General features: G+C 41.6%; 1 protein-coding gene across 1 annotated transcript; it reads right to left on the reverse strand.

Annotated features, from left to right (window-relative positions):
• Positions 1-478: 478 nt before the first annotated feature.
• Positions 479-26,563, reverse strand: KCNJ15 (potassium inwardly rectifying channel subfamily J member 15). The gene is made up of 3 exons (XM_045902451.3): positions 26,098-26,563; positions 9,999-10,099; positions 479-7,740 (listed from the first exon to the last, which is right to left on the reverse strand). Exon 3 carries the CDS (start codon positions 7,718-7,720, stop codon positions 6,593-6,595), a length of 1,128 nt encoding a protein of 375 aa, XP_045758407.1. The 5' UTR covers positions 7,721-7,740; positions 9,999-10,099; positions 26,098-26,563; the 3' UTR covers positions 479-6,592.

Consider the following 26,563-nt stretch of genomic DNA (forward strand, 5'->3'; position numbering starts at 1 on the left):
TAGTTACACCCAGACTGATGCCTTTAAGGGTTACGTCACCATGTGTTTTCTTTCTTTAAATCCATCAAAGTAAAAGAGCAATGGAACACGAGGGACTTTGGTAAGGGATGAGGTGCCGAAAGGATGTTGTTGAATAGTTACTCTATCCTTAATCAGTGACGAAAATGAAATGATTGCTAGAGCGTTAAGGAAAAAGAAAGAGATGAGACAGGGTCTCATTTCCTTTTCTTTGATTAAAATGGAAGGAAAAATACATTCTTTCAGGCTCTGACAGATAATCCCATCTTCACAAGGTTTTAGGACCTACTCAGCCCCAAATTATTGTAGTTGCTGTCATTGGAAACAGCTTCTGAGCTCTGATCCCTCTCTACAAGAATGCCACTGTGACACCATTACCATTCCAATGAAATAAAAAGAAACTCAGGACTGTAAAATGAGCTTTATTGTATTTGCTATTGTTTCGCAGACTAGATGGATTCCATATATAAATAGGAAAAGGAGGAGATACCTATGCAAACAAGAAATGCCTTGACGAATAGAGGTGCAGGTTTGTAGAACACGAAAGTACATATTTCTTTTTTTTTAATTTTATTTATTTATTCATGAGAGACAGAGAGAGAGGCAGAGGGAGAAGCAGGCTCCCAAGGAGCAGGGAGCCCGATGCGGGACTCGATCCCAGGACCCTGAGATCATGACCTGAGCCGAAGGCAGACGCTTAACCATCTGAGCCACCCAGGCGCCCGAAAGTACATATTTCAAGCTGATTGGTCATAGTCTGATTGGGCTTGGTGGTGACATAGTATACGTATTTGTTAGTGTGAGATTTCTAACATCCACCAATAGTAACTCAATATTGAGAAATGCAAGTCATGATTCTGCTTAGGCAAATCCAAGCATAAAACCTGTTCAAAAGTCAGAAAGAAGCAGGGACACTCATCTTGTGGCACAGTATAGCAATCAGAATAGTGCTATATGTAGCAAGAGACTGAGGCGTAATCAAGATTTTGCTATGCACATACTGCCAGGGTTTATAAGTAGTGGGACTGTTAGCTTGTAAAATCTGCATGTTATTTGGAATTTTGATCTCCATAACATTCTTGTGAATTTGATTAAATGGTATTTTGGAGTGGGTCCTTTTGGAATGGAGATGTCTGTTTACCAAAGCATACTTTTTGTAACTTACAATTCCATGACACCCTACAGAAATGATTCTTCCAAAATAGATCCAAGTTGGCTGTTATCCTGCCTTCCTGTCCTGCTTGCTATTTAATACTCTGTCAGTACACAAACACAGCTTCCTCTGGTGATCTGGAAGTTTGTTTTTGTAAAAAGCCCCTGATATAGTCATACTTCCTGTAATGATTTGATTTAATACAACATCCTTAATCTTAAGATTTGATTGCAGATGAAAGAATATAGTTAAATTTCAGTGAATGAAAAAAAATCATTCCTTTGAATTCCCCTCCAATCACCTTCTTGGAAGCTTTTTATTTTTTCCATAATATTAAGGACATTTGCAATAATAACAATAACAGTAATGATAAGCTTAGAGTCAACGACTTCTGATTTATTATATTATTATTATTGTTATTGTTGTTATTATTTTAGGGAATAGGTACTCTATAATCAATTGTGGTAGCTTCCTTTTAGTCTAATTTTGAGTGGGTTCTACCTTTACTTAAATATTTTTGAGGGGTGAAATTGGGTATCTTCAAGGGGTGGGAATGCCTGGATACTAGATATGGTTTGGCCTTGAGTGAAGATAAGCCCCCGGTGAAGTGAAGTACACCATCATGAAGTGGGAGCTGCTAAGCAAAAGCTTGGTGATGGACTCTTCGGTTGACTTCTCCATCTTTGGCTTTCATTGGGAATCCACCCTAACCATCGGCCTGATTCTCTCGTGGGGATTGGGAACCAGGATTCCTGTATGCCATGTGGCAGAGGACTTTGAACCCATCATTCTAGGCCTTTCCTTGATAGACAGCTTCGAAGGACACGCCGTTTTGCACTGCACAGAATGTATCAGGGGCCCTCCGGGTTTTCCTGAAATTTACTTTTACTAATGGGGCAAACCAGGGAAATATCCTTCTGGAATACTCCCTTTCTTTACTGCCAGTTGTATGAGACCTGCTGCTTCCAAATGAAGGGACATTTGTTTGTTGCTCTTCTAGAGATGGGCATAGCTTGGGATTAAGTGAGTACTCTCTGCAGGGCTGTCAGATTTAGCAAATAAAAATACGAGACATTAAATTTGAAATAGTTTTCTAATTGGCTGTGCAATTTTGTAAATTTTGGGGGGGAAAATGAATACAGAATATTTATGACATCTTAATAAAGTCCATACAGGATGAAGGACAAAAATCATTAAATATGAGACATATCCTGTAGACACAGCATGCCTGGCATTCTTCACTCTGTTATTATCATTACTATTCAGAGTTATATGGATTTACCTACACATATGACATGTTTGGCTTTTGAACTCCTATGTCAATTATGTCCTTTGACTTCCACAATCAATTATTGTAATTTAATTAGGAATTAACTATCAACTGCAATTACCAGCTGTCTCTTGGTTTTCTATTTCTTATACACCAGCAACATACCAACTGAAAAATAAAAATCCCTGTCCCCAAATTTTGGCCACCTAAATATCCCCAAATTACTAATCTGTGTTAACTCTTTTTAACCCACAGGATAATTTGACTTAATAAAGTATATAACAAAGATGAAGAAGAGCCAGTGAAGCACGTGTTAAATAGAAAGGAAATTGAGCTCAGCAGAACTGACAGAAGATGAAGATGAGATGAACTGGCTGAAGCCTTATTTCTGCCTCCTGTTTCTTTTTCATTAAGTATTTAGCAGAAAACTTCGGGGAAAAAGTTGGACTTAGGCCATCAGTGTTTCTTAAAGGCTAAGAAAATGCTGTCCACAGACCCAAGGAGGGGTGAGCAGTCCATTCTGATGAAAGATAAACTGAAGTTCATAGAGGGTTAAATGTAGGTAGTTAATCAATTAGGAGTGAAATTTTAAAATTTAGACATTCAAGTGTGTCCTCCCAGAGGAAGAAAACTAAGTGCATCTTGGACCTATCCAGAGTCAAATGCTGGAATTCAAGTGCACACCACAGAACATGGAAATCGGGACTTGAAATACTAACATTTCATTTAAAAAATACCATCCCAGCAAGCTTTGATAAAACAACCTGCATTCAAAATTACTTGCTTCAAATGTTTAGCAGGCAAAGAAAAGTCTAGCAAGAATGAAAAGCCAAGATTGAGAGACTAGCAGTCTTCACGATGCCACACGGTCAAATGTCTGACCCTTTGACTACAGTGACAAAATACAGAACCAAGCCCGAAGGTGAAGATGATCCTTTACTGAGATACCACTGCGAAAGCTTAGGGCCTTCTTTGCTTTTTGTCTATCTTTCCTTCTTTCTCCAGATGATATGAGTGCTGAGGATCCAAGGAAGAGAGAAAGAATCATACAGGAGTAGAAGTGTCACTTATTTATAGATTTTAATTTACATTTAATTGTATCAAAATCACCATCAATTAAGATAGAAAATTCAATTCAAAGAAAAATGAATCGTTATTTAAAGTCACCTCAAAACCTGGTCCACTTGTTCATGGCATTTTTTCACTTTTAGCCAGTTATTTCACATTTCTGGAGTCTCGTCTGGTGCTGTAATATCCCCCCTCATGAGAAAGGAACCAATGTGCGACTCCACCCCGACTCCAAAGTTGGCTCCTAGGGAGGATCAATGAGTGAATCTTGGCTATGCTGTCTGGGACCATTGACTACCAGGTACCATGCACGTACAATATATTTTCTTACTGAAATAAGACACAGCTTGCGATTACACTGATATACTGCTATTTGCTTTGTGGTTTTTAAAACGGAACATGACATTTTTGAATGGTCTCACTGAGAAGGCCTGATGTGTTGGAAATGTTTCAAAATGCAAAAGCCTTTTTGGGTCAGCAACATTCCATTAGTTTGATTATTTCTTAGTTAGGTGTTGAGCGTGAATCCGTTTCCATCAAAAGACTATCCAGATTTAATCAAATAAGCCTGCCACCTAACCTCTTTTGTTAGTATGTTAACACCAGAGTATTGTGTACAAAGTCATAATAAGTAAGGAAATGCTAACTTTCAAACCAGATGCAAGTTTAGAACTATTTACAGAATATTATATTACAGTATGGCTTATTGACTTGTACAAGTATTGGCTTTTAAGATACGGCATATTTGTTTTGTGTATAGTGCAAAAGATCAAATGATCAAGTCCTCCAGATTTGGCTGCAATAGAAATGCTAAATGAATAAACAGAAGATTTCTCCATCTCACACTACATCAGTGTACCAAATACAATGTAAGCATGCAAGATTCCTAATCTTGATCACATTCAAATTAGCACTGATGTAAATCCTGTGTAAAGAATTTAATAGTGCAACAGAAAACCTGTAAACATGCCCATGGCATTATTTTCCTGTTGATTATAGCACAATAGACAATAAAAAACCACATATAATAACTAAAAGAGCTCGTGTCTAACTAAACTAATGTAATTTCTTTAAGAAATTAAAACAATCTGCCATTAAATTATCAACAGAGAGAAAAAAATGCCTGAATAATAAAAGAAAAAGCCTCTTGTGCATTGAAATTGCCCCTTAAACTTCTAGAACTAACTTTACCCCTGTTATTCTTACATCTGTGTTAGGTATTTGGCTCCAGGTCAGAGGTTTCAGCTACATCTTCTCTTCTATGGAAGGACATTTGAAAATGTGGTAGCATAAAGATATGACTACATTTTCTGTAATCCATAGCATCATTTCACTGCTAACCCGAATCCAGATTAATTTCCCCTTTTTCTCTGAGCCCCAGTGTCCCCATTTTTATAGAATAAAACATATGTGAGCGCATTTGTTGACAACTTGCTGTCTTAATTGCAAACATCTTTCAACTTCCACAATTATGCTCGAAAAGCCAGGATGTGCCTGCCTGTGTGTGTGTATGTGGGTTCCTGTATAGAAATGTATAGAATCCTGTATAGAAATGGCTGTGTGTACATGTATGTGGGTTCACGTGTACGCCCATGCAATGCCTACCCACCTACAGTCCCATTCTTCTTGAGTGAATACACAAGTCTGTCCTGGTTTGAATGAAATGAGAATTCACCTTTTGCACATTCAGCCAATCCCCGCCCATGTATATTCTTTGCCTCCCAAAATGTGGCTCCTGGCCCCTAAGTTCTGCCAAGAGTAAACTGTTACCCCATACCACTCGGTTGCATGAGATTTATTTAAATACTGAGGGCATTCTTTACATATCATCAGATTATCAAATTTCGGCCATGCTTCAAGGAGTCATCTGTATATGAATTCATTATCCTCAAGTCTTCTTGTTCCTCATGGCCCCATCCAACCTTGTGGACTTCAACATCTGAGCAAATTTCTGATTTTAATGCGGCGTCATTTTTCTTTTGTGCTAACGATAGTCAACAAGCATGTGCTTAGCATGAGTGAGACAACCATTACCCTCAAGCAACGCTTTTCAATCTTGGGGTATCAGTGGCAGTTCCTTGGCAAACAAAGTATTTTAATAGACAAGGAATGCAGTGGCTGACAAGAATATTGGCCCATAATAATAAGCCGAAGAAAGAAGGACAGGTCTGGAGGCCATGTGGGTTTGGGACCCTGAGGGTGCTGTGGCTTCAGAAAGTTCCCTTGAACACTTTCTTGAGTGGACATTTTTCAGACTTTCATTTGTCTGAAATGACTTGGAGGTCTTGTGAAGTTACAGACTCTGGTTTCTCTAAGTCTGGGTGGGGCCTGAGAGTCTATATTGCTAATAAGCTCCCAGATGGTGCTGATGCTGGTTTGTGAGCTACATTTTGAATAAAAAATGGCTAGTACATTCCAACAAAAAAAAAATTACTGTGAACAAAAGAGTCAACTCTATTCGTGTATGTTTTCACAACTGTTAACTCCTGATTTGTTCAATTTCACTCTGTACAATTAAATCTGATGAAAACAAGTAAGAATGGGATTATTATTTTTGTGAGTACAGAGTCCCCTTGACTTGCCAGATAGCTTCCAATAAAGATAACATTTTCTCTGCTCGAAAAGAGGGTGTTGTAAAGCAATGGCATAAAGGAATACTGAACCACATTTCAACTCTCGGCCACAACATCTTTGATACTTGTTTTGAATAAATACCTTAAGTTATAGCTGCTATCCTGTCTAGAAATACATTTCCTTTCAACACCAGCATTGCTAAATGTCTGTCCACCCGGCACAACATTATTTCAATTGTCCTACACCACGGTTTTGGAAATATAGCCCCATTTTAGAAAATAGGAATTTTAAGAGTTTGCTTCAGACAAAGCATTTTAAAGAGGAACCTTCTCAAATGTGGAAATGTTTGCTTAGGCGCCAGATCAAAGGGAAAAAAAATGGATTTTGTATGTCTGTATAGTTTTTTAGAATGAATCCACACATTTTCATTTTCACAGTGACCTTTGCATTTGAAGGGAGCTCAGATGTGGAAACAGCTCACAGAGTTAAACCGGGGGTGACCATTGCCATCAGACGTTGCTCTGTTGTAATAAAAGAGTTCTCAGTTCCCTTTCCCTCTGATCCTCCTGCCTGTACTTCTCCTCAAGTTTCTGCTTCTCAGAATCTGCACAGTAAAAGGTGCAATCTGGGCTCTTTCGGATCTGTTCAAACTGACTGAAATCAGCCACATATTTTCCATTTTTTGAGAGAGAAACCACAGGCACAAACTCAAAGCCCCAGTAGATCTCCTCTGGAATATAAGATGTGCGGCTCTGGCAGACTGCACTGGTGGATTCCACGGTGGCATTGAGGAGGACCACGAGTTCAAACTCCTTCTCCTTCAGGTTTTGGGGTGTGAGATCTCTCAGGGGGCTCGTCTCATCCAGTACGTGGTAGAATGTCATGGGCAAAATGAGGAAGGGGCTCTCCGAAGAGGAGTCCACGTGGAATTTGACGGTGGCTTGGTTGAGCAGAATCTGCTCCCCCTCTTTAGTGACGTGGGTCTGGAGGAGTTTACCAGAGAGCTGGCACTGAATCAGGAGGCTCTTCCTCATGTTGGCCACTTGAATCACCAAGCACAACTTCCCGTTCTGCTTGGTGATGACCGCGCAGTGGCTGAACTTGATGGTCTCTGCCCGCTTTTTGGGTCTGGCAATCTTGGCCAGAAAGGTGCCCGTGATGAAGATCTCAATCAAGGTTGTGATGACCAACTGAGCAACCAAGAGGAAAATGGCATGAGGGCATTCCTCCGTGATGGAACGGACTCCATAGCCAATGGTTGTCTGGGATTCCAGGGAAAAGAGAAATGCTCCAGTGAGAGAGTCCACTTTCATGATGCAGGGAGTGTGATTCGAAACATCCTCCCTTGGTTCTAAATCCCCATGAATAAATGCAATGGCGTAGTAGATCACTCCAAAAAGGAACCAGGTCATCACAAATGTGGCTGCAAACAGGGTAAGCTTGTATCTCCACTTCATGTCAATGACGGTCGTCCACAAGTCTTGAAGGTAGAGCAAGTATATGCCATCCACTTTGTCAATTCTCACGTTGCTGTGCCCACTCTTGGACATGACTCGCGGTCTGTTGGTCTTGGGTCCAGCTCCTGCAGTGTGCTTCACCCCGGGGCCACTGGACATGCTGATGTGAATGGCGTCCATTGTCAGGCTGTTGAAATCACCTAAGGAAATGGCAAAGAAAGACATTCCATTACTGTCACATGTAGTAGAACATCCAGAAAACAGAAATAAGATACCCAAGTGAAGTACGTAGGCATGCATATAGACGTATATCAGAAAGGAGAATTTGGAAGGCAAGACTAGTCTACTAGTCTGAAGAAGAAAGTAGGGTGGAGTGAGGAGCATGGGCTCTGGAGACAAGCAAACCTGGGCTAAAGGCCAACTCTCCAATTTATTTGCTGTGTGACCTGGGGCAAACTATTTAACTTCTCTGGATCTCAGCTCCCTAATCTATAAAATGGGAATACAACTTACTCCTCAGGTTTTTGTGATGGTTAAATGAGATAATAGCTAGAAAGTGCCAAAACAAAGCCTTATGCTCAAAAAATGATGCCAATCTTCTCACGAAATCACATTCACATGCATCTACCCCACTGAGTATTATGAATATTTATGTATAGTCAACTAGCACAGATTTCCAATTCTACAAAATTTAAACATAATTTGACGGAGCATAAGGTCAGTATTGATATAACTAAAATGTACCATCTATAAGATAGTTTTGATATAGCAATAGATAATATTAATACATATCTTAAAAACTTCAGTAATATTAATAAAACTTTTAAAAACTTACCCTTTTGTGTGGCGTTCTCTGCAACAGAATTCATTCTCCCCCCAATCCAATGAATAATTTAGAATCCATGACCTCTCTTAGTTCTTGATGACATTGGAAAGGACTAACTTATCAACCAACGAACAACAAACACATAGTGAATAATTACGCTTTATTAGTAGTTGGTTGATATGCTGCTTATCAAAATGTCATATTAGGTATGACATTTAGGTATGTCACAAAATTTCTGCTTTACTCCTTTAGAACTGACTAGAACCAACATGGGAATCTCTTGAAAAAAGCTAAAAACAAGTAGGTAGGTATAGGCATCCGACACTGTGGCAGAACAGACCCACTTAGAAGCTGGACTTCCATGCTAAGTCCCAGGGAACATTCCCGTCTGCATCAACAGACAGGAACAAGCTGGGTGTGAGGCCATACAGCATCTTATACTACCTGCCTGGTGACTGAAATCAGTCACCCTACATTCCTTGAAAAAGATAATGTGAGTGATTACAGGGTAACTCTTCCTGGTTCGCATGTTTTTTTGTTTTTCCACCTCATTGGTATTTTAAGGATAAAGGAAAAATCCCTTCTTTCAAAAGGAACTGGATACAGTGGTCTGTGATTCATGCAATAACCTTTGCTGTTAGAGCAGCATTATCTCAATAGAAGTTTTGGAAGCAATCTTCTGGGCAAACCTTTTCAAGGAAACTGAAACCATCCATCAGAGGCTAACACTTGTTGAGGATGCAGGGAGTTGTTGTGCTTTTTAATTTTCCTGTTATATTAAGAGCATGTCATTTACTGAATTGCCCTTGAAAAGATTTTTTTTCTTCTTGGAAAGGAAAGTTACTTTTTCATTTTCATTGCAAAGAAGGACCCTAAGCTACTGAGAATTTATTTTTCTTGTTGAAGCCTATTCCACTTATTTGGAGACCAATTTAGAAGAAAAATATAGGATATAACTGATGAGCATAGGCTTTATCAGCTCCTCAGCAGCATTTCTCAGTAACCAAGAGGAAAGTGACCACCACGAAGGATTGGGAACCAAACGCCATGCCACCATGCCCAAACACCTAGTCAAGCTCAGATCACGAGCACTGCCAAAAACAAATGCAGCTTATGTACAAGTAAACACATGCACTTTAAAAAGAAGAGAGAGAGAAACTGCTAGAGGAAAGTGCATGCCATTCAATCCACTGAAATAAAAACAGAGGCTTAAGTTTTCCAGTGTGAGTGACATACAAGTGTCCTGCGGGCATGAGCGAAGCTCCAAGTTCAGCTGGCTGCCAGATTCTGGAAAACTTGGCCCTGTTTGCATGAAGGCAATGCCATGAAGCTTCTGTTTTAACCTCTCTTTAAAAGGGGCAATGGGCCAGCCTTTGGGATGAGCTGGATCCTTTCCCTGTTTCTGCTAAAAGCTCTTTTGTTACATTTCTGCACATCTAGTGTTGGAGATAAGGACACCAATAGCCACTCAAGATTGGTGGTCTTAAAGGGGGAACAAGACCTAGAGCCTCGGGGGTGGGGGTCTCGGTTTTAGCATCTCATTGTGGAAAAGAGTGGCTGGTGGACCACACTCAAAGAATAAACACCTTTTCCCTCCCTCTCAACACCCTGTGCCCTCAGACTGTTTACTACCTGGTCACTCCCTCAGCAGGTCAGAAGGCGTCTTCTTCAAGGCAGGTGGGACGTCCTTGCTCCCCTTCACCCACCTGGCTACCATGGGATTCTGCTTCTGCCTGAAAGAAAGAGGGACGCGTGGAGTTCACAGGTGTTTACAAAGAGACTGACCCAGTGAAACCGACCCTTAACTGTTCCCCCCAGGGCTAGAGCCCTAACATTCACCTTACAATCCCTGATCATCTGGCATGGTGCCCAGAATAGACCAAAGGCTCAAGGAATGTTTTAAGAATTAAATTGAAGCCCCAACGACTGTCCTCCCTATAGAATTCCCACCCTCTGGAGGGAGCTCAATACTAAAACACCCTGGAAAGAGTGGGTTAACTCACCCCCCCTGAGGCCCACTATCAACTGACCAGCAAACAGGGAGGCAGGAAGGGGAAGTGCAGAGGAAGTAAACAGTGAGCATTGGAAGGGAAGAGTCTAGAATATTTTTACCGCCTGTGGAAATGCATTATTACTGTTGAGTCACAGAACATCAGAGCTGAAAATATTGTCAAAGCCGAGGCATCTGACACACATTTTTCAAACAAACAGATAGATCTGGAGGTTGACTGGTCTGCATCACAAAGATGGTTCACGGCAGAAAGAAAAATGTCCAAAGTCTTTAAAAGCTAGACTGGAGTTCTTGTCAGTACACCACAAATGCCTCTTTAGCCTCCAAAGCTTAACATAATCTGTTCTAAATTCAAAAGGCCCTTTCGCCTCCTACTTTTCTGGAGTTCTTCTTCCTAAGATATGTATCTGTAGATCTCTCCACATTTTTGTCTGTCTTACACCCAGGTGTATACATACCCTTCACACTTCCTTTCTGATCCACCAGTTACTGTAAATAGTTACAATAAGTACTCTCTGATCATGCCAATAATCCCCGTTATCAACCTGGATAGCCTCTCGCACACTTGATTCCCCCAGTGTGTTTGCAGTGTTTGGCAAACGATCTCTTATCCATTTGCATCTGCATTTATTATCACTGTAATCATCATCTGTGAAGATCCAGCATCTCCTTCTTTGTACCCATCAATCTTACCTGTATGCTTTATCATTACCCTTCATCATATGCTCTGAATATACGGTATTGTATTCTGCAGCAGACTTTCTTCGTGAAGTCTACTTCATTGTTTATACACACTCATTTCATATAATTTTATGTCACTACCTTAGATTTTTTTTCTTTAGTGATTCTGCAATCTACCTGGCTTCACTTCTAAAATGTTAAGAAATAAGAGCAGCTTCCAAAAGCTAAGTTGGGAAACAGGATTGAAAGATATTCTCTAAATTCCCCTCTCCTAATCCCACGAATAAGCAATATTCCCTACAAACCATTATCGTTTTCTTTAGTCTCTGGAAATTGTATTCATTTCTCTGGTTTTATTCCAGCCCGTGGGTTGGGATTGTAATCTTAGAACGGTGATATCTTTATTGAGGTGAAGTCCTTGAAACTACTGAATGGAGAGGTCAACATTCCTCTCCTACTTCAAGCCAATAACACACACATGGAATGAAGTCATTTTGCGTATGCTGTGGAGCATTTGTTTTCTGAATATAAAAGAAAGAAAAACATATTTTTGAAGCAGAACTAAAGAGTAAGCACACTGAAAAAGGTATTTAGCTATATGAAGAACTACACATCCAGTCTTGGGGACAAAACAATGAGAATGGAAAAATGAAAGGGAGTTCCCATCATTTCCTCAGAGAGGACAAAATTCTGTCAAAGAAAGAGGGTTTTAGGAGAATGGATGATCAAAGAAATCAGCTGCACTGAGCCGGAACACCCTGTCCTATCTATAAATGACCAGAGAAATCAATCTATAAATGACCAGAAAGCCACTGACCAATTAGAAGAAATATGCATGCAAATAATAAGCATGAATAGAGTCAGAATAGAGTCAGAAGTTGTCCAATGTGGGAAAGATGCAGATAAATAATAACAACGACAATAATAAAGATTCAGATAAGTTATAATCATCATCATCATCATCCTAAATAGTTAACACTACAGCACTGTAATCATTGTTCTCATACCTTCCATACATGAACTTAATTAACCCTCATACCAACTCCATGAAGGAAGTGCCATCATTATCCCCATGAGGAGGAAACAGGCACAAAGAGGTTAAGCAACTCACCCAAGTTCCCAACAGCTGCACAGTGCCCCTGTGAAGCTCCCATGCCTACCCTCTCTGCCCCCTTGACAAAGGTGCTCGAGTTTTAGCTGCATCAGAATCACCTGGAAAGGTCAGAGTTTCTGATATCAGTAGGTTTGGGACGGAGCCCAAGAATTTGCACATCTAACAGCTCACAGATCTAACTACCACACTATGTCATCTAGCTACCACACTATGATATACAGTTCAAATGATATCAATAGCTTTTCCCTTCTTGATGAAGACCCTTATCCCCTCATTTTCCCTGAACATTCTAAAATAACACTGTTGCACACAGGTACTGAAAACGTCTGGTTGTTCGTTTTCAGAAATGTCCTATCTCCACCATCCTCATAGATGAATGCCAACTACCTAGTGGGCCAATGATAAGTACTGATTTTTTAAAGCATTAAAGAATGATTTTTTCCCCCTCCTAGTTAGTACAACAGATTCCTTCTAAAACCTTAGTGCTCTGTTGAGTCAAATTTTGGGAGTTTTCCAATTTGCCCATCATGATAAAAACTTCATTCTGTGTTCCCTGGTGGGCAGAAAAATAACTAACTTTCATCTACAGAAAAATAGCTAATAACAAAATAGGAGGCAGCAGAGTTCCTCAGCCAAAGCTCAAGTGAAGTTATTCCACGTACCTTCAAAGGGGGTGGGGAGGCATGAAATAATGAAATCCAAATCAAACTATAACTTTGGATTTCCAGATGAAAATTGCAATTTGAGGGTATCTGACTTTAAAGCTCTATCAAAACAGTTTCCTGTTTGTAGGAAAAGTTGCTTAAAAAGCTTCCTTGGACATCAAGTATTTCTAACAAAACAGTTTTTGCATGATCTCTTAGCTATGAATCCAAAATACCTGGATTAAATTTCACATTAAGGAACCATGGGTTTAACTAGTAAGTAGAAAAAGAAATGCTCGACAAGAATGTACTTGGGGTTCACTGAACTCAAAAGGTTTAAAAATAATTGAAAATAAAATCAGTGAGGCTTGGCTGTCCTTTCTTTGGATCCTGTGTCTGTGGCCACACAAACACATGTGCTGGGACCTTTGGCTCTGGCCTCATGCCATACTCTTCCCTGCTCTTCAAAGTAGTCTATGACTCGCTTCAGTGGCTGGTCTGACTGTTCTTTATGAAGTCGTCAATTCCATCCATGTCGGCTGAGGACATGGTTGATTTTGTCAAGGTGACCTCAGAAATGGGCATGTCTACCGAAAAAGAAGGTGGACAAAGCTGACTCTCAGCAGATTCCAAAGGGTGCCTCTATGGTTCTTATCTGTCAGGGAAATGACTTTTTCCTTCTGCAAACCCATTTTTCCCATCAGGCCATTGAGGACTGAGGATGGCTGGGAAGAATGACAGCTTCTGGGAAGCTGTCGAATTGGTCCTTCTTGTCCATAAGAATCCTAATGATCTGAAGGGGAAGCACCAGTGGAGATGATGGGAAATTTGCAACTGAGTTTCCTCTATCTTGCTCTGTGTTTTGAGGATAAGAAGTTGGATCCTAACTGACAAAGCTAGGTCATTTTTGGTTGTTATAGCTGATTGTGGCTTCCAGTTATTTGCTGCTCTTCTCTGCTGGGTCCGTCTATAAGGAATCCTTCCTTGGGCCTGTCCCTGGGGATGGGGGTGGAGAATCTGTTTTCATCCTTTTGTGTCAGATGTAGTCACATGACTGTGTTGGCCAATGGGGTGTGAGCTGCAGTGACTCACACCACGCCTGAACAGAGGCATCAGACTCATGGCAGGGTCTCAGGTGGGTCTCAGATGGGCTGTTCCTCCTTCTAGGGAATGGGGAGAGGGGGGCATCTGCAGCCCAGCTACAGCTAAGCCAAAGCTGACTTGCAACACAAGTGACAAAAAACTCTGGTTGCTTAAGCCACTGGATTCTTGGAAGTGATTGTTACTGAGGCAAAATCTAGTGAAAGCCTGACCACAGGGACACTCTTACTACATGTTTTTGTGTCTTAGGATTATATGCCTGACCTAAAAGATACAGTATTTAAAGGAAATATGGAAAGTCTTGAAATATCCTAATGTAAACTCTGAATGTCGGTCTATGACTAAACATAGAATAGAAAAAGAAACCCAAATCTAACAAGATTCAAGTAGGAAGAAAGACTTGCTTGACCTCTAAGGACAACATAGGAAAGGCGAGTAAATTCTCGTTAAATTGCGTCTAAATCAACATTTAAGTTTATCTTGACAAGACAACTTTTCAGGGCGATAAAAGGGCCTTAGATGCTATCACTCTAATATTCTGTTGAACAAGAAGCCCTTAGTTAAGGTGATGAGAGCCACACGTTATCATTATATCACTGACAGCTTTCATTTGGGTAGGGGATACTTAAAAGGGAACAGGAACTTTCCAAAGCAACATACAATATGGTATTTAATCCTTCTTTTTACCTTGTGAAGAAAGTATTTTCTCAATTTTCTAAATGAGGAAACGAAGCTTAGAGAGATGAGATAATTCACACATGTTCATAGAGTTAATCCATGGAGGACCTTGTTGGCAAGTCAGATCTATCTGTCTCTATAGCTGAGTTTCTATCTAGCCACTGTGCCCCTTGGTCGTCAAATTCAACTCACAAAGAGATCTCTACTCATGATGAACTTTGATGCAGCATAAGGTAAGTTCCTGCTCACTACATGTTAGTATCCATCGCAGAATAAATAGTTATATTTGATTTATTGTTGATACCATGCCAGACCTTATAGAGGTGCCATATATTAATTTAATTCTCACATCAATTCTGAAAGAGGTACTGCTATTGTTTGAGGATTCCAGGTTAGGAAACTATGATACAGCACAAGGTTTGCTTGAGCCTGTACTCCATGTCTCTCATCTCTAGACCATGGCTTCTCTAACTTCAGCGGCCACCAGAATCACCCAGAGGTCTTGAAACATGGCTCGGTCCCACCCAGAGTTTCTGATTCAGTAGGTCTGGAGGGGAGCCTGAGAATCTGCATTTCTAATGAGTTCCCAGGTGATGCTGACTCTGCTCGTATTGAGACCACACTTTGAGAGCATGATCTGCACTATGCACCACTTAATGAATTATAAAAACACATAGGAAATTCACAAGCACATAAATCATAAATCTCAAAGTTTAGTCCCACTACTTTCAAACAAAGGAATGGGCCCTTTGGTGTAAGAAAGAAGAGAAAGTCAGTGGGTTTAAATATATAAGTACAGTAGATGTCTGGTAGAGTTTTCAATTGCCAGAAGTGTCCTAGGGGATAGAAATTTAAGTACAATATTGTGGGGAAAAATGAGACATTTAGGGGAAAAGGAAAGCAATTGGTTGAAAATTGCCCAAAAGTTTCTTCATTGGATAGTGGGTATCATCCTGGAGTGGATTTCAGGGTTCACTGGCCAAGAACGTCGGAGGCCTAAAGAGTGAACTTGGACTCTATGGCTGAGTGAGCGGGAGCTGAAAGGTCTTAGCTGTCCTTTCTTAAGTTTTCCCCCAAGTGTATGGTGCAGGCATTCCACAAATAAAGGGATTTGTACTCAGATAATTTTGGGAAGATTTGCCTACCAAACATCCAAACAGCTCATGGTCTGCACCCACTGGAGACTGATGCCTCATGACTGTATACTACAGCTTCTGAGAAGTCCTGCTGAACTATCTGGCATTTATGTAACATTTGAGAACACTTTGAAGAGTGCTGATCCAGTCTAAATTCGCACTTCATATCTGGGGGAAAAGAGGATCAAAAAGTTGCGTGACTTGTTCAAGGTCATTGAGCCAGTGGCAGGATTAGGGGAGGAAGCAAGGCTTTGTGCTTCTTAATCCGTTTGACAGGCAGGTATCTGTGTTTGTTCTCACAAAGTATCTTGAGATGAGCTATCCATCTCACTGGATACTGATGACAAAGTAGCATAGAAGTGGGTGAACCCATCCCCCCAACAATTGCAGCATCAGCACCACCTAGAAGCTCATTTGAAATGCCAATTCTTAAGTTTCCCACTTCAGCTACTGAATCAGAAGCCCTGCAGGTGCTGCCCAAAACCTGTCTTAAAAAGAACCCAACTTCCCAAAGAATTATGTGGCCAGAGTTTGTCAGTGATGGCTTGGTGGGTTGGCGATATCTTTCTTTTGGAAACCAACGACTACTCCTTTAAAGACAAATCCCACATTTTGCATTGCATGTGAGCGTCTGATGATCCAATTTGCCTCTGTGGTCAAATATTTAGCCTTCTCCCTATGTTTCCATTCTATTATTATTGTTTCAAATTCCATAAGTACCAAAAAAATCCTTTTCCGTCTCTAAATGTGGTTTGCATAGTTATACCCTTTCGTCCTCAATGCAGATTCTTTTTAAAATTTTTTTCATTCTGTAGAACATCAACCTTTCTCTACTCGGCAAAAACAAGTTTAAACAGACACAAGGTTCAACAGGAGACTCATTTTCCATTTTCCATGGCAAAGAATCTGAGCACTGGAATAAGGCAGAGGTATCATTTGCAGAATATTTTTGTAAAGACAGTTTAATTTCAAGGCCTTTATTTGTGAAAGAGCTGGCTAACCTAAATAAAACATTATACATCTGTCTGTTGTTACAAGTGACCAACTTCAGCTGAACGTTATTACTTAATAACAGCTAACTTTCCTATAGAGTAAGAATGTGCAGCAGATGAACAGCAAATGGAAATTTCCTTTGGTTTACCACCCTTGATCTCTCCGTGCTCCAACATGTGAAGAACTTGGGTAATAAGCATACTCTCCCCTCTAATCACAGCATGGCTTGGACATGCATTGTTGTGGAATGACTGGTAAAACAGGAAAATTTATGTCTGAGGGGGAAAAAAAAACCCAAGGCGGATTGTATTGCATTATCCTCCCTAACGACACTGGCCCCGATTTTCTCTTCAGGGAAGAGATTTCTTTGACTAGCTCATGGACTCTCGCTTACTATTCTTGTCTGGATTAGTTCAAATGTAACACAGAGAAGGTGGCTTAACATTGTCCCCTTCAGATTTCAGATAAGGAGAAGAAAAGGCAGAGCATTTGGGATTGTCTGACCGTAACCTGGAATAAATCGGAACGGAAGGCGTCTGTTTTTGCAGACAGTGCTTGTAGAGAAACAAGTATTTTATTTGGTGTATTCTGTTTAATAAAACTCAAACCGAACATAGTTGGAGCATTAAAAGAAGAAGAGAAAAATGGGAAGCAAGCCAGGACATTCGTTTTCTCTAACCTTTATCTCCCTGCTTGAAAAGTTGCTTGAGACTAGAACTCTGTGTTGTTACAGTGTATCATTATATAATTTGCAAAATTTCAAGTTGATTTTCCCATAATTTGCGAAATTTCAGGTTGATTTTCCCGTTAATAAATCTCTCACTCACCAAGACATTGACTCTAACACCTTTAACCCCTCACATCTTGCTTTGCCTCACATTTATAATATTTTTACTCTAATAAAGGCATAGAAATATAGAAAGAGTATCACGTTATAAATATACATACCGATTGCAGCAGGCTGGCTTCTTTTTCCGGCTGCAAGCTGACTACTTTTTCTTCTGCTTAGAATTAATTTGGAATTGTTGGTCTCTGTCAATTGATGATTAATGGCCTTTGGTGTGATTCACCTGGACACAAGAGTGGAATTCTTGTCCTTGGTGATTTCCACACTCATTATTATCATGATTGGAACCTTGTCTCAGACAAAGGAAATTAGGACTTTTGCTTAATTTGGATTATTTAACAATGGGACAAGTGTCAAAAGGTTTTGAAATTCAGTTTCACTCTCGGTCTAAACTTTGACCACATTCTCTGATAGAGAAAGTGGATATCATGGTATCTCAAGGGGACACAGTTTATACCCAAATTCTTGGATCTTTGGGCAGTTTACTTGAAGAACTGGTCATATTTCTGATTTGTCTGCTGGTCCCAAAGTTGAAAACATAGATGCTTATGATCCCTGAGTGATAATAAGAAAATCTCAAACTTCAAAATCCCTTCCCATTCAAAGTCTGAGACCTTTGGCGGTTAACAAGTCTCCATCAGTAAACAGTGTAAGGAGACACTTTCTAGCCATCTATAGTTAATTAGCTGGAGGACTACCAGCCCAATTTCGGTGTTTTTAGGGTTGCTAGGTAAAATATGAGATGTCCAGTCAAAACTGAATTTCAGGTGGACAATAATTTTCCAGTATAACTATGTCCCATGCAATATTTGATATATACTTATGCTAAAAATTATTCGTTTTTATCTAAAATCCATATATATGTACTATATAGATATAGTATAAAGGAGACCTATATATTTTTTTAAAGATTTTATTTATTTATTTGTCAGAGAGAGAGCACAAGCAGGGGGAGCGGCAGACAGAGGGAGAAGCAGGCTCCCCGCTGAGCGAGGAGTCCAATGCAGGACTCGATTCCAGGACCCTGGGATTATGACCTGAGCCGAAGGCAGATGCTTAACCGACTGAGCCACCCAGGAGTCCCAAGGAGAACTATATTTGTATTTGCTAAATCTGGCATCCTTAGGGAAGAGCAAATGTATGCTCAAGAGTAGCTCAGAAGGTCAAAAAATTTAAAGACAGGGTTTCATGTACAGATATCATTCTTAGGAGAACAACCATCCAGACTTTCCCAGTACTAGGAACCCTAAAGACAAATGTAATCATTGTGGGATGAGAGTGTGGCCATTTCATGCATGGCTCACCAGAGCGGTCAGAAAGTCTAGCTAGCTAGTCCCATTTTTAATCTTTCAGCTGGGGGGGGGGCGGTCCTTGACCATTTTTGTGTTGTGGTCCCTTGGGTTGGACTGCCTTCTCAGAATGGTTTTAAATAGATAAAAATAAGCTAAAGAGGATTACAAAAGACACCAGTAATATTAAAATGCACTCATTAAAGCCTTTAAAAAAAACCCAAACTGGGCTTCTCTTTTAAGCATTAATTAATAAGTGCTGGTATTTTGAAGGTGTGCTGAACCGAAACCTTATTTCAAGGTGTCTGAAACAAATGCATTGTGAAGTGGAAAAACATGACTCCTGCTCTGTCCAAGTCATAGTTGCGGCTGGTAGGATTGCAGTGTGTTCCCCGTTCATAGTAAAAAAAAAAAAAAAAAAGTATAAATTTTAGTTAGAGGTGATTGACAACAAACTGCTCCTCCCTCTGCCCCAGCCTCGGTCATGGGCACCCCTCAGTTCTGCTGCTAATCTCTCCAGGCTCCGTGGACCTGGGTTTAAGCCCTGTTGTGAATGAGGCTCTGAAGTGTAGTGCTTCTGATCCTGTCACAGAAATAAGGCCAACATCTTGAATCCTCCTTGCCTGATTGCCCCATAGACACTCTTAACATTTTTAGCAATCCTTGTTTCTTTTAGAAGAATATCCAGGATCCCTAACAATTAGAACCGCAGTTCATTCTTTTCCAGCAGAACATCACTGCACGGCCCAGCATTGGCAGTGACCATGCCCTGGTGCATGGGGACTGGAACGACAGTACCCCTGGGGAGACAACCCAATACCCCCTACTCGGAAGCGATGGTACAGTTTCTTCTTACGTGGAACCAAAGGAGGAAAAGATAGCTCAGATACACACACAACCCTCTGTCTTCAGAGCCTGCCACATTGCACTTCTCAGAATTGTGAAGCTGGATTTTTACAGCAAATATACTTTCAGTAGCACCCAGCTTTATCTGACCGTGATTTCCTCCTCATTCTTACCAGGAAGAAAGAAAGCTACTCATCTACAGAGTAGTTATCCCCAGGACACTCCCCTTTGTAAATCCTCCAACAGCCCTCACTGCTGACAGGACCAGTCCCGCACACCTCTGCAAAGCTCAAGACTTGATTAAGCCCGGGCTCTCCGCTCCCTCTTTATCTTTGTTCCCTTCCGGATGTAGCCTGGGTGCATACTTGCCTTTTCCCTGTGCACTCAGTGCCCTCCAAGCTCCTTGTCTTGTACACGCCATTCCTTCCTAAAGGTTCTCATTCCCCCTTCGCCGTTAACTCCCATCTGTACTTTAAAAGTCAGGTTGAATATTACCTCCTCTGTACTTAAAAAAAAAAAAAAAAAAAAAAAAAAGCTACAAGCCTTTCTTCAGAAACATCACAAAGGTTAAGAGTACAGAGTTCTCCTTCTGTTAATAGTAGCTGTGCGACTTTCGACAACTTACCTAACCCCTCTGTGCCTCAGTTTCTCACCTGCAGAATAGGGACAATAAGAACTCCTACACATGATGGGGTGGTGTGAGGTTATAATACATTAAGCACAACAATGCTCTGCCTGCTCCCACTACTTATTATATAAGAGCTATTATCATTTTGTGTTTGCAAGAACCAAAACATACAAAATATGACTTACCAAAAAGAATTATGTTTAACAACGATAAGAGCAGAGGGTTAATATTTTGGTTATAGAAAGTTCTTGCAAGTTAATAAAAAACCATTGCCCCCAAAACAGCAACCTTTATAAACATACACCTCAAAAAAATTAAAAAGCTGAAAACTCTGAAGACATTTTGACAGTGTTTGTTCGTTCATTTGCACACCAAGAAATTACTGAGCTCCTGTTATGTGCTAAGCCCTGCACCGGGTGTTGGAGATCCAGCAGTGAATAAGATTAGCTTGGTCCTCGCTTTTGTGTAGTTTATAGTAGAGCAGGGAAGGGAGGCATTAAATAAATCATTAGACGAATTTTTAAAGGTATTTGTGGGAAGAATTAGGGAGACATTCAAGAATGGATGAGAGAATAGAACATGGGGTGTGTAATATATCCTAGTCTGGGATCCCAGGAAGGCATTAAAGTGGAGACATAAAGAATACGGAGCACTAGACAGGTTAAGGAGGTGGGTTAGGAGTGAGATGGGTGTTCTGGGCAGAGGAATGCATGGCGTTTGCAAAGGCCCCAGGAGTCACGGAGCTTTTACTTCTGGGAAGTAGGGAAGGGCACTGAGTAGAGGAGTAGAGCAGGGTCAGGCAGGAGCTTGGAGCAAAGCCACACCATGCAGGGCTTGGGGGGCTCCTTGAGGACCATCAGCCCCATCCTAGGGGAACGAGAAGCATCTCAGGGTTTCAATCAAGGAAGAGAGGATCAGACTTGCTTTTAAAGTCATCATTTCTGGGACACCTGGGTGACTCACTCATTAAGCATCTGCCTTCGGCTCAGGTCATGATCCCAGGGTCCTGGAAACGAGTCCTGCGTCGGGCTCCCTGCTCAGCGGGAAGCCTGCTTCTCCCTCTCCCACTCCCCCTGCTTGTGTTCCCTCTCTTGCTGTGTCTCTCTCTGTCCAATAAATAAATAAAATCTTAAAAAAATAAAGTCATCATTTCTGACACAACATGCAGAATGAAGTGGCAGGACGCAAGCATAGATGCTGGAAGTCTGGTTAGCTGATGCTTTCAGCAATCCAAGCTGTAAGTCACGATGCCTGGACAGCATCCGTGGACTGAGAGGAGCCAGGGGCTCTGAGTTACCTGTTCCAGATAGTCAATAGACACCTCTAACAGGTGGGGGGGGGGGCAGGTGAGGTCTCAAAAATGGCTCCTGCCCTCCTGGGTGGATGGGATGGGGGTGAGGGGGTTAAAGGGAACACTGATGCAGAGGACACTGGATCTTCCACTGGAATTTAAAAATCATTCATATGTTCTCAGATCCCATGCTGTTCAAACACTTTGATATTATATGTCTGTGGAGCTCACTCTGGCACACAATCTCAATACAGAAGGAGGATCTAGGCCCTCCAGGGGTGGGTCTGAGGGAGCTCTGGGGGATGCAAAGGACAGGTCTAAGATAAGACCTGGGGTCTGGGCTGATGTTCACAAGAGAGAGCTGGGCAGGAGGGCCGCCTTTTTTTTTTTTTTTTTTAAAGATTTTATTTATTTGAGAGAGAGAGAATGAGAGAGAGCGAGTACATGAGAGGGGGAGGGTCAGAGGGAGAAGCAGACTCCCTGCTGAGCAGGGAGCCCGATGTGGGACTCGATCCAGGGACTCCCGGATCATGACCTGAGCCGAAGGCAGTCGCTTAACCAACTGAGCCACCCAGGCGCCCCTGGAGGGCCGCCTTTAATGTTGAAGGCTGCAAATAGAATTTGAAACATGTAAGTGGGTGAGATTCTCCCAGACATAGAGTATGGGAGAAGCAGCCCCAGTCTGAGCCTTGGGCAGCCTAGGAGCCTGGCAGAGTACGAGACCCGGGACCCACGGGTCCAAGGAACACAGCTTTTCACTGGTCAGGTCATCAAAGATTTTTAAGACATGTCAATGGTTCATACTGACAAGCACGCAGAGGCGAATGGCTTCATATATGGCTTTTGAGAGAGTCATTTGCCGTAGCTTTTTCTGGTGCCAATTGACAAAATGCTCAAAGTTTAAAACTATTTATTTATACTGTTTGACCCAGTGACTTTATGTCTAAGAATTAATAAGAAGTGTGCATTGGGATTATGTACAAGAATGCCTTCTACATTAGTTACAATATTGAAACATTCAAATCATACTGCATCGCCAATACGGTAGAAATGATTTTAAATTTATAAAATATTTATAAGCTGATATACTGTGCAGTCTTTAAAAACCATGGCAAAGTGCTAAACGTGTTCAATTAAAAACAGGTATTTGATGAAGCTGGACATACAGTGTATTTGCTCTGTGTTTCCCTTTCTAGGTAAGATTAAACTGAAATGCCTCTAAAATGTTAATAGCAGTTATCTCTTCAAAGGAAAACAAAATTAGGAAGGTTTTTCAACCACACTTTCCATTTTTATGGAGTTAATCTGAAAATTCAATTTCCCTAGTACAGACCATTCCCAAACATTCCAGATTTTACTGTAAATGAGAAGTACTTATTGTACCCTACTGAGAAACTTTCCACACACTGCTGTGGCCAAACCGTATGAAATAATTTACTTTCAGAGACGTTTAGATAGTACAACTCCAAGAACCTAGTGTTCAGTAAGTGTTCAGAGTTATTATTTCATGTCAGCTTAAGGCTTCCTTTAATTGAGTGGGTTAGAAGAGTTTGCATTTCACTCAAGAGGCGTGCTGATAAAGCAGGTTTCCCGCCCAATGCCTTCGCTCAGGCAGGTCCCTTTACACCAAATTCCTTTTTTGTACCCTGTGTCTGGCAACCTCCTATTCATCCCTCAAGGCCCAGCTCAAACATCACCCCCTTCAGCTTCCAGGGAGAGTTCCTCTTGCTTCTTCCTTCTGCCTTTTGTAAGTTGTTCCCACCTCACGATAACATTTAAGAGTTGCTATAGTGATGTGTTTGCGACCCCTGTTTCTCCTTAAACCAGGCTCAGTGTTAATTTATCTTTTAACCCTAAAGCCAACACAAGTCCTGCCACATGTAGGCTCTTCGTGTCTGAGGGAAGAACAGGGCAGACAAAGATGCCACGCAAGCGAACTCCCAGCTGTCTGGATTTAGTAACTGATGAAGCTCGTTTAAAGATACGAGAACTGACGTTGTAGGTCGGAGGGGAGGCCAGTCCGAAGCGAGGCACCTCAGAAAAGAGAGGGGTACAAATCCACCACTGACTTGAATCACCGAACTAGAAATGAAGGTTTAGACTTTCCATTTTGAGTCATAGCTCAAAGAATATCCTACAGGATCTGGCCTTGAAGAGAAAATGGGTTTTCTATTTCTCACACTGATGTAATTGACAAGCATGAGCGGCATCAATATATTCAATTTAGCCTAACAAATTACTTCCTATGGTTTCATGTTCCATGAGGTTTCAAGCTCACTGGCTGTCATAGATAGAAGGCTCTAAGATCCCTTTCAGCAATGGCTTTCCGTTTGCTTCCTTAGAACGGGAGTCTCTGACATTTTTTTTTTTTTTTAAAGATTTTATTTATTTATTTGACAGAGAGAGACACAGTGAGAGCAGGATCACAAGCAGGGGGAGAGGGAGAAACAGGCTTCCCGCGGAGCAGGGAGCCCGATGCGGGGCTCGATCCCAGGACCCCGGGATCATGACCTGAGCCGAAGACAGACGCTTAACGACTGAGCCACCCAGGCGCCCCGGGAGTCTCTGACATTTTGTGTCTCAGGAATCCAAGAGCAAGGAAGGAATAGAAGTATTCAAATTGAGTTTTTACTTCCTCCTTTTCAGTGTTTATATGTTGTGTATATTTTAAAATGTACATAATATATTATTACAGGACAAAAAGTGTATGTATCATGCCTTTAGGTCCCAAAATGTCCTTGTGTGTGTGTGTGTGTCCTTGTGTGTGTGTGTGTCTGTGTGTGGAGGGGGGGCTGTACATTTTTCAATCCTTTGCTTTAGACCAGTGCTTATTAAACCTTGATGTGCAGACAGATTCCCTGGGTCTCCTGTTAAAATACAGATTCTGATTCAGAAGTTCTGGGCTGAGGTCCGAGAATTTGCCTTTCTAGCAAGCTCCCCAGCAACAAGGTAGCTACACTTGGGGTTGCACTCAGAATTTTGCAACTACAGTTCCTCATCTGAATGACACAACACAGAACATAGAAAAAGATTTCGGGGACTTTGTTCTTTCCCATGGATGGCCATCACCAGCTGTGGGGGCCAGGAAGGCTGATTTCTCTTACACAACTCTGTTGCGAAAGGAGCTTTACCTATGGGAGAAAGTTCAAGGTCACTAGCTGGCTTCCTTTAAAAAAAGAGAACATTAAAGAGCATCGTAAGCCAGTCCTGTAGTCAGCAATTCTCTTCCTCTGTTGGCTTAAATCTGGAAACCCCCTTTATGAGAAGCATGGCTAGAAACCAACATTTGGACAACTCCTATCATCAAAGATCCCACGGGGCTAATGGTAAGTTGCAGAAAACTAAGTCAGAAGTTTCTGACTAGAAAGAGCTACCTCCATATACCCTCATCCTAATGGGACCCTGGTGTTGAGAGTCAGTGGGTTACAAATGTCCTTTGTCCAAAGGAAGAGGAGAAAAATACATAGAGTGCTCAATGAATACTTGTGAGTTAAAACACCCACACTCGTTATTGACAAACAAAATGATTCTCCTAATTCACAGTGTACCTGGCCATTCACGGTGGTGTGTCCCAGTGCAACTTTCAAAAGACTACTTTGGTCTGATTTGAACCACAAGCTTTAGCTCAATTTCTGAGCCACCTCGTACTCTGCAATAGTGGTTGCGAACCCATTTTCAAATATCTGCATCTTCTCTCCTGTGTGGCTGGTGTCAGGGAAAAGCAACGTGTGATCAAGACGATGCTTCCTCTGAATCTAGGCCCACATCCCACAAACATAATGCAGCCCCAGAGGACTCAGAGTCGAACACCCCAACGCCTGGGAGCATGTGTTCGGGATTAACAAGGATCGTGGAGAGGACGAAAGAGGAAGTTCTAAGGGGCGACCACATTGGCCACTTGACATGAGTTGGCCCCTGAATTATACCTAGTAGGCCAATTCTTAATGTTTTATCTTGCATCTGTCTTCAGCCCTATTTTCCAGGAAAGATCGCATTTTCAGAGGGTGGAGCTGGGAACGGGACCCTGGTTGCCAAGCAACATATCCTTGTGTTCCCTGTGTGCCATCTCTTGTATCCTTGTGATCACTGGTAAATAACCCTCATGGAATGAGAAAGGCCAAATTGCTGTTTTTGGGTTGTGGGGAGGGACAAAAAGTTCAGCTAAGGAGAATGCCTTGCATCACGCAGCCAAGCTTGGGATACCTTGAATCTGCCCCTCTCCCTTCTTACCACCATCGCCTTGGGTTCGAGGCACATACATTCTTTCTTTGGGGATTGAAGCAGGCTCGTAATCAGGTCCCTGTCTCCAGTGGCCATCCCTCTAAAGCATTCCTCAGGGTGCAGCCTGGGTGATCTCCGGAAAGCGCTCCTCCACTGCCCAGCTCAGGAACCCAGGTTATCTACAAACCAAGGCCTAAGCTCCTGACCTTCTGCACATGGTGTGTGTGCCCTTCAGGAGCTGTGCCACCTACCTCTGCCTTGGCACCAGCTGTTCCTCAGCCTGCACAAGCCACGCTGAATGACTCACAGTTGCCTTAATGGGTTGGTCCTCTGTTGATTGATTCAATGCTCCCAAACATCCCAGGTCATCTGCTAGAAAGCTCTCTCCCTTTCTTCGCCTGTTTTCTCTTATCTACCTTTGAGACACTGCTCATTCTAGGCAGGTGCTTCCCCTGTTCCCCAGATTTCCCTACATGCTCCCCGGCCGGGCCCTGTGTTTCTGTCTCTCGCAATTTTTACCTCAGTGGTGCAACTGTTTGCTTCCTTATGTATATCTCATTGCAGTAACACTTATCAAATTACCAACAACCATTAGCTGAGAACATACACGTGACCAGCACTGTGTTGGCAGTTCTTACTCCTTAACTCCAAACGGGGGAGTAACTAGTAGAACTCCAGTGAAAATAAGGGGCTCAGACAAGTAGGAAGTTTGCCCAA

The sequence above is a fragment of the Mirounga angustirostris genome, unplaced genomic scaffold (assembly GCF_029215605.1).
Source record: "Mirounga angustirostris isolate CCGP_5_RB_7025 unplaced genomic scaffold, mMirAng1.0.hap1 SCAF_1, whole genome shotgun sequence".
NCBI lineage: Eukaryota > Metazoa > Chordata > Mammalia > Carnivora > Phocidae > Mirounga > Mirounga angustirostris.

What these genes read in the sequence shown, in the direction of transcription:
- KCNJ15 (XM_045902451.3), bottom strand. Translation starts at nt 7,720, where the DNA reads ATGGACGCCATTCACATCAGCATGTCCAGTGGCCCCGGGGTGAAGCAC.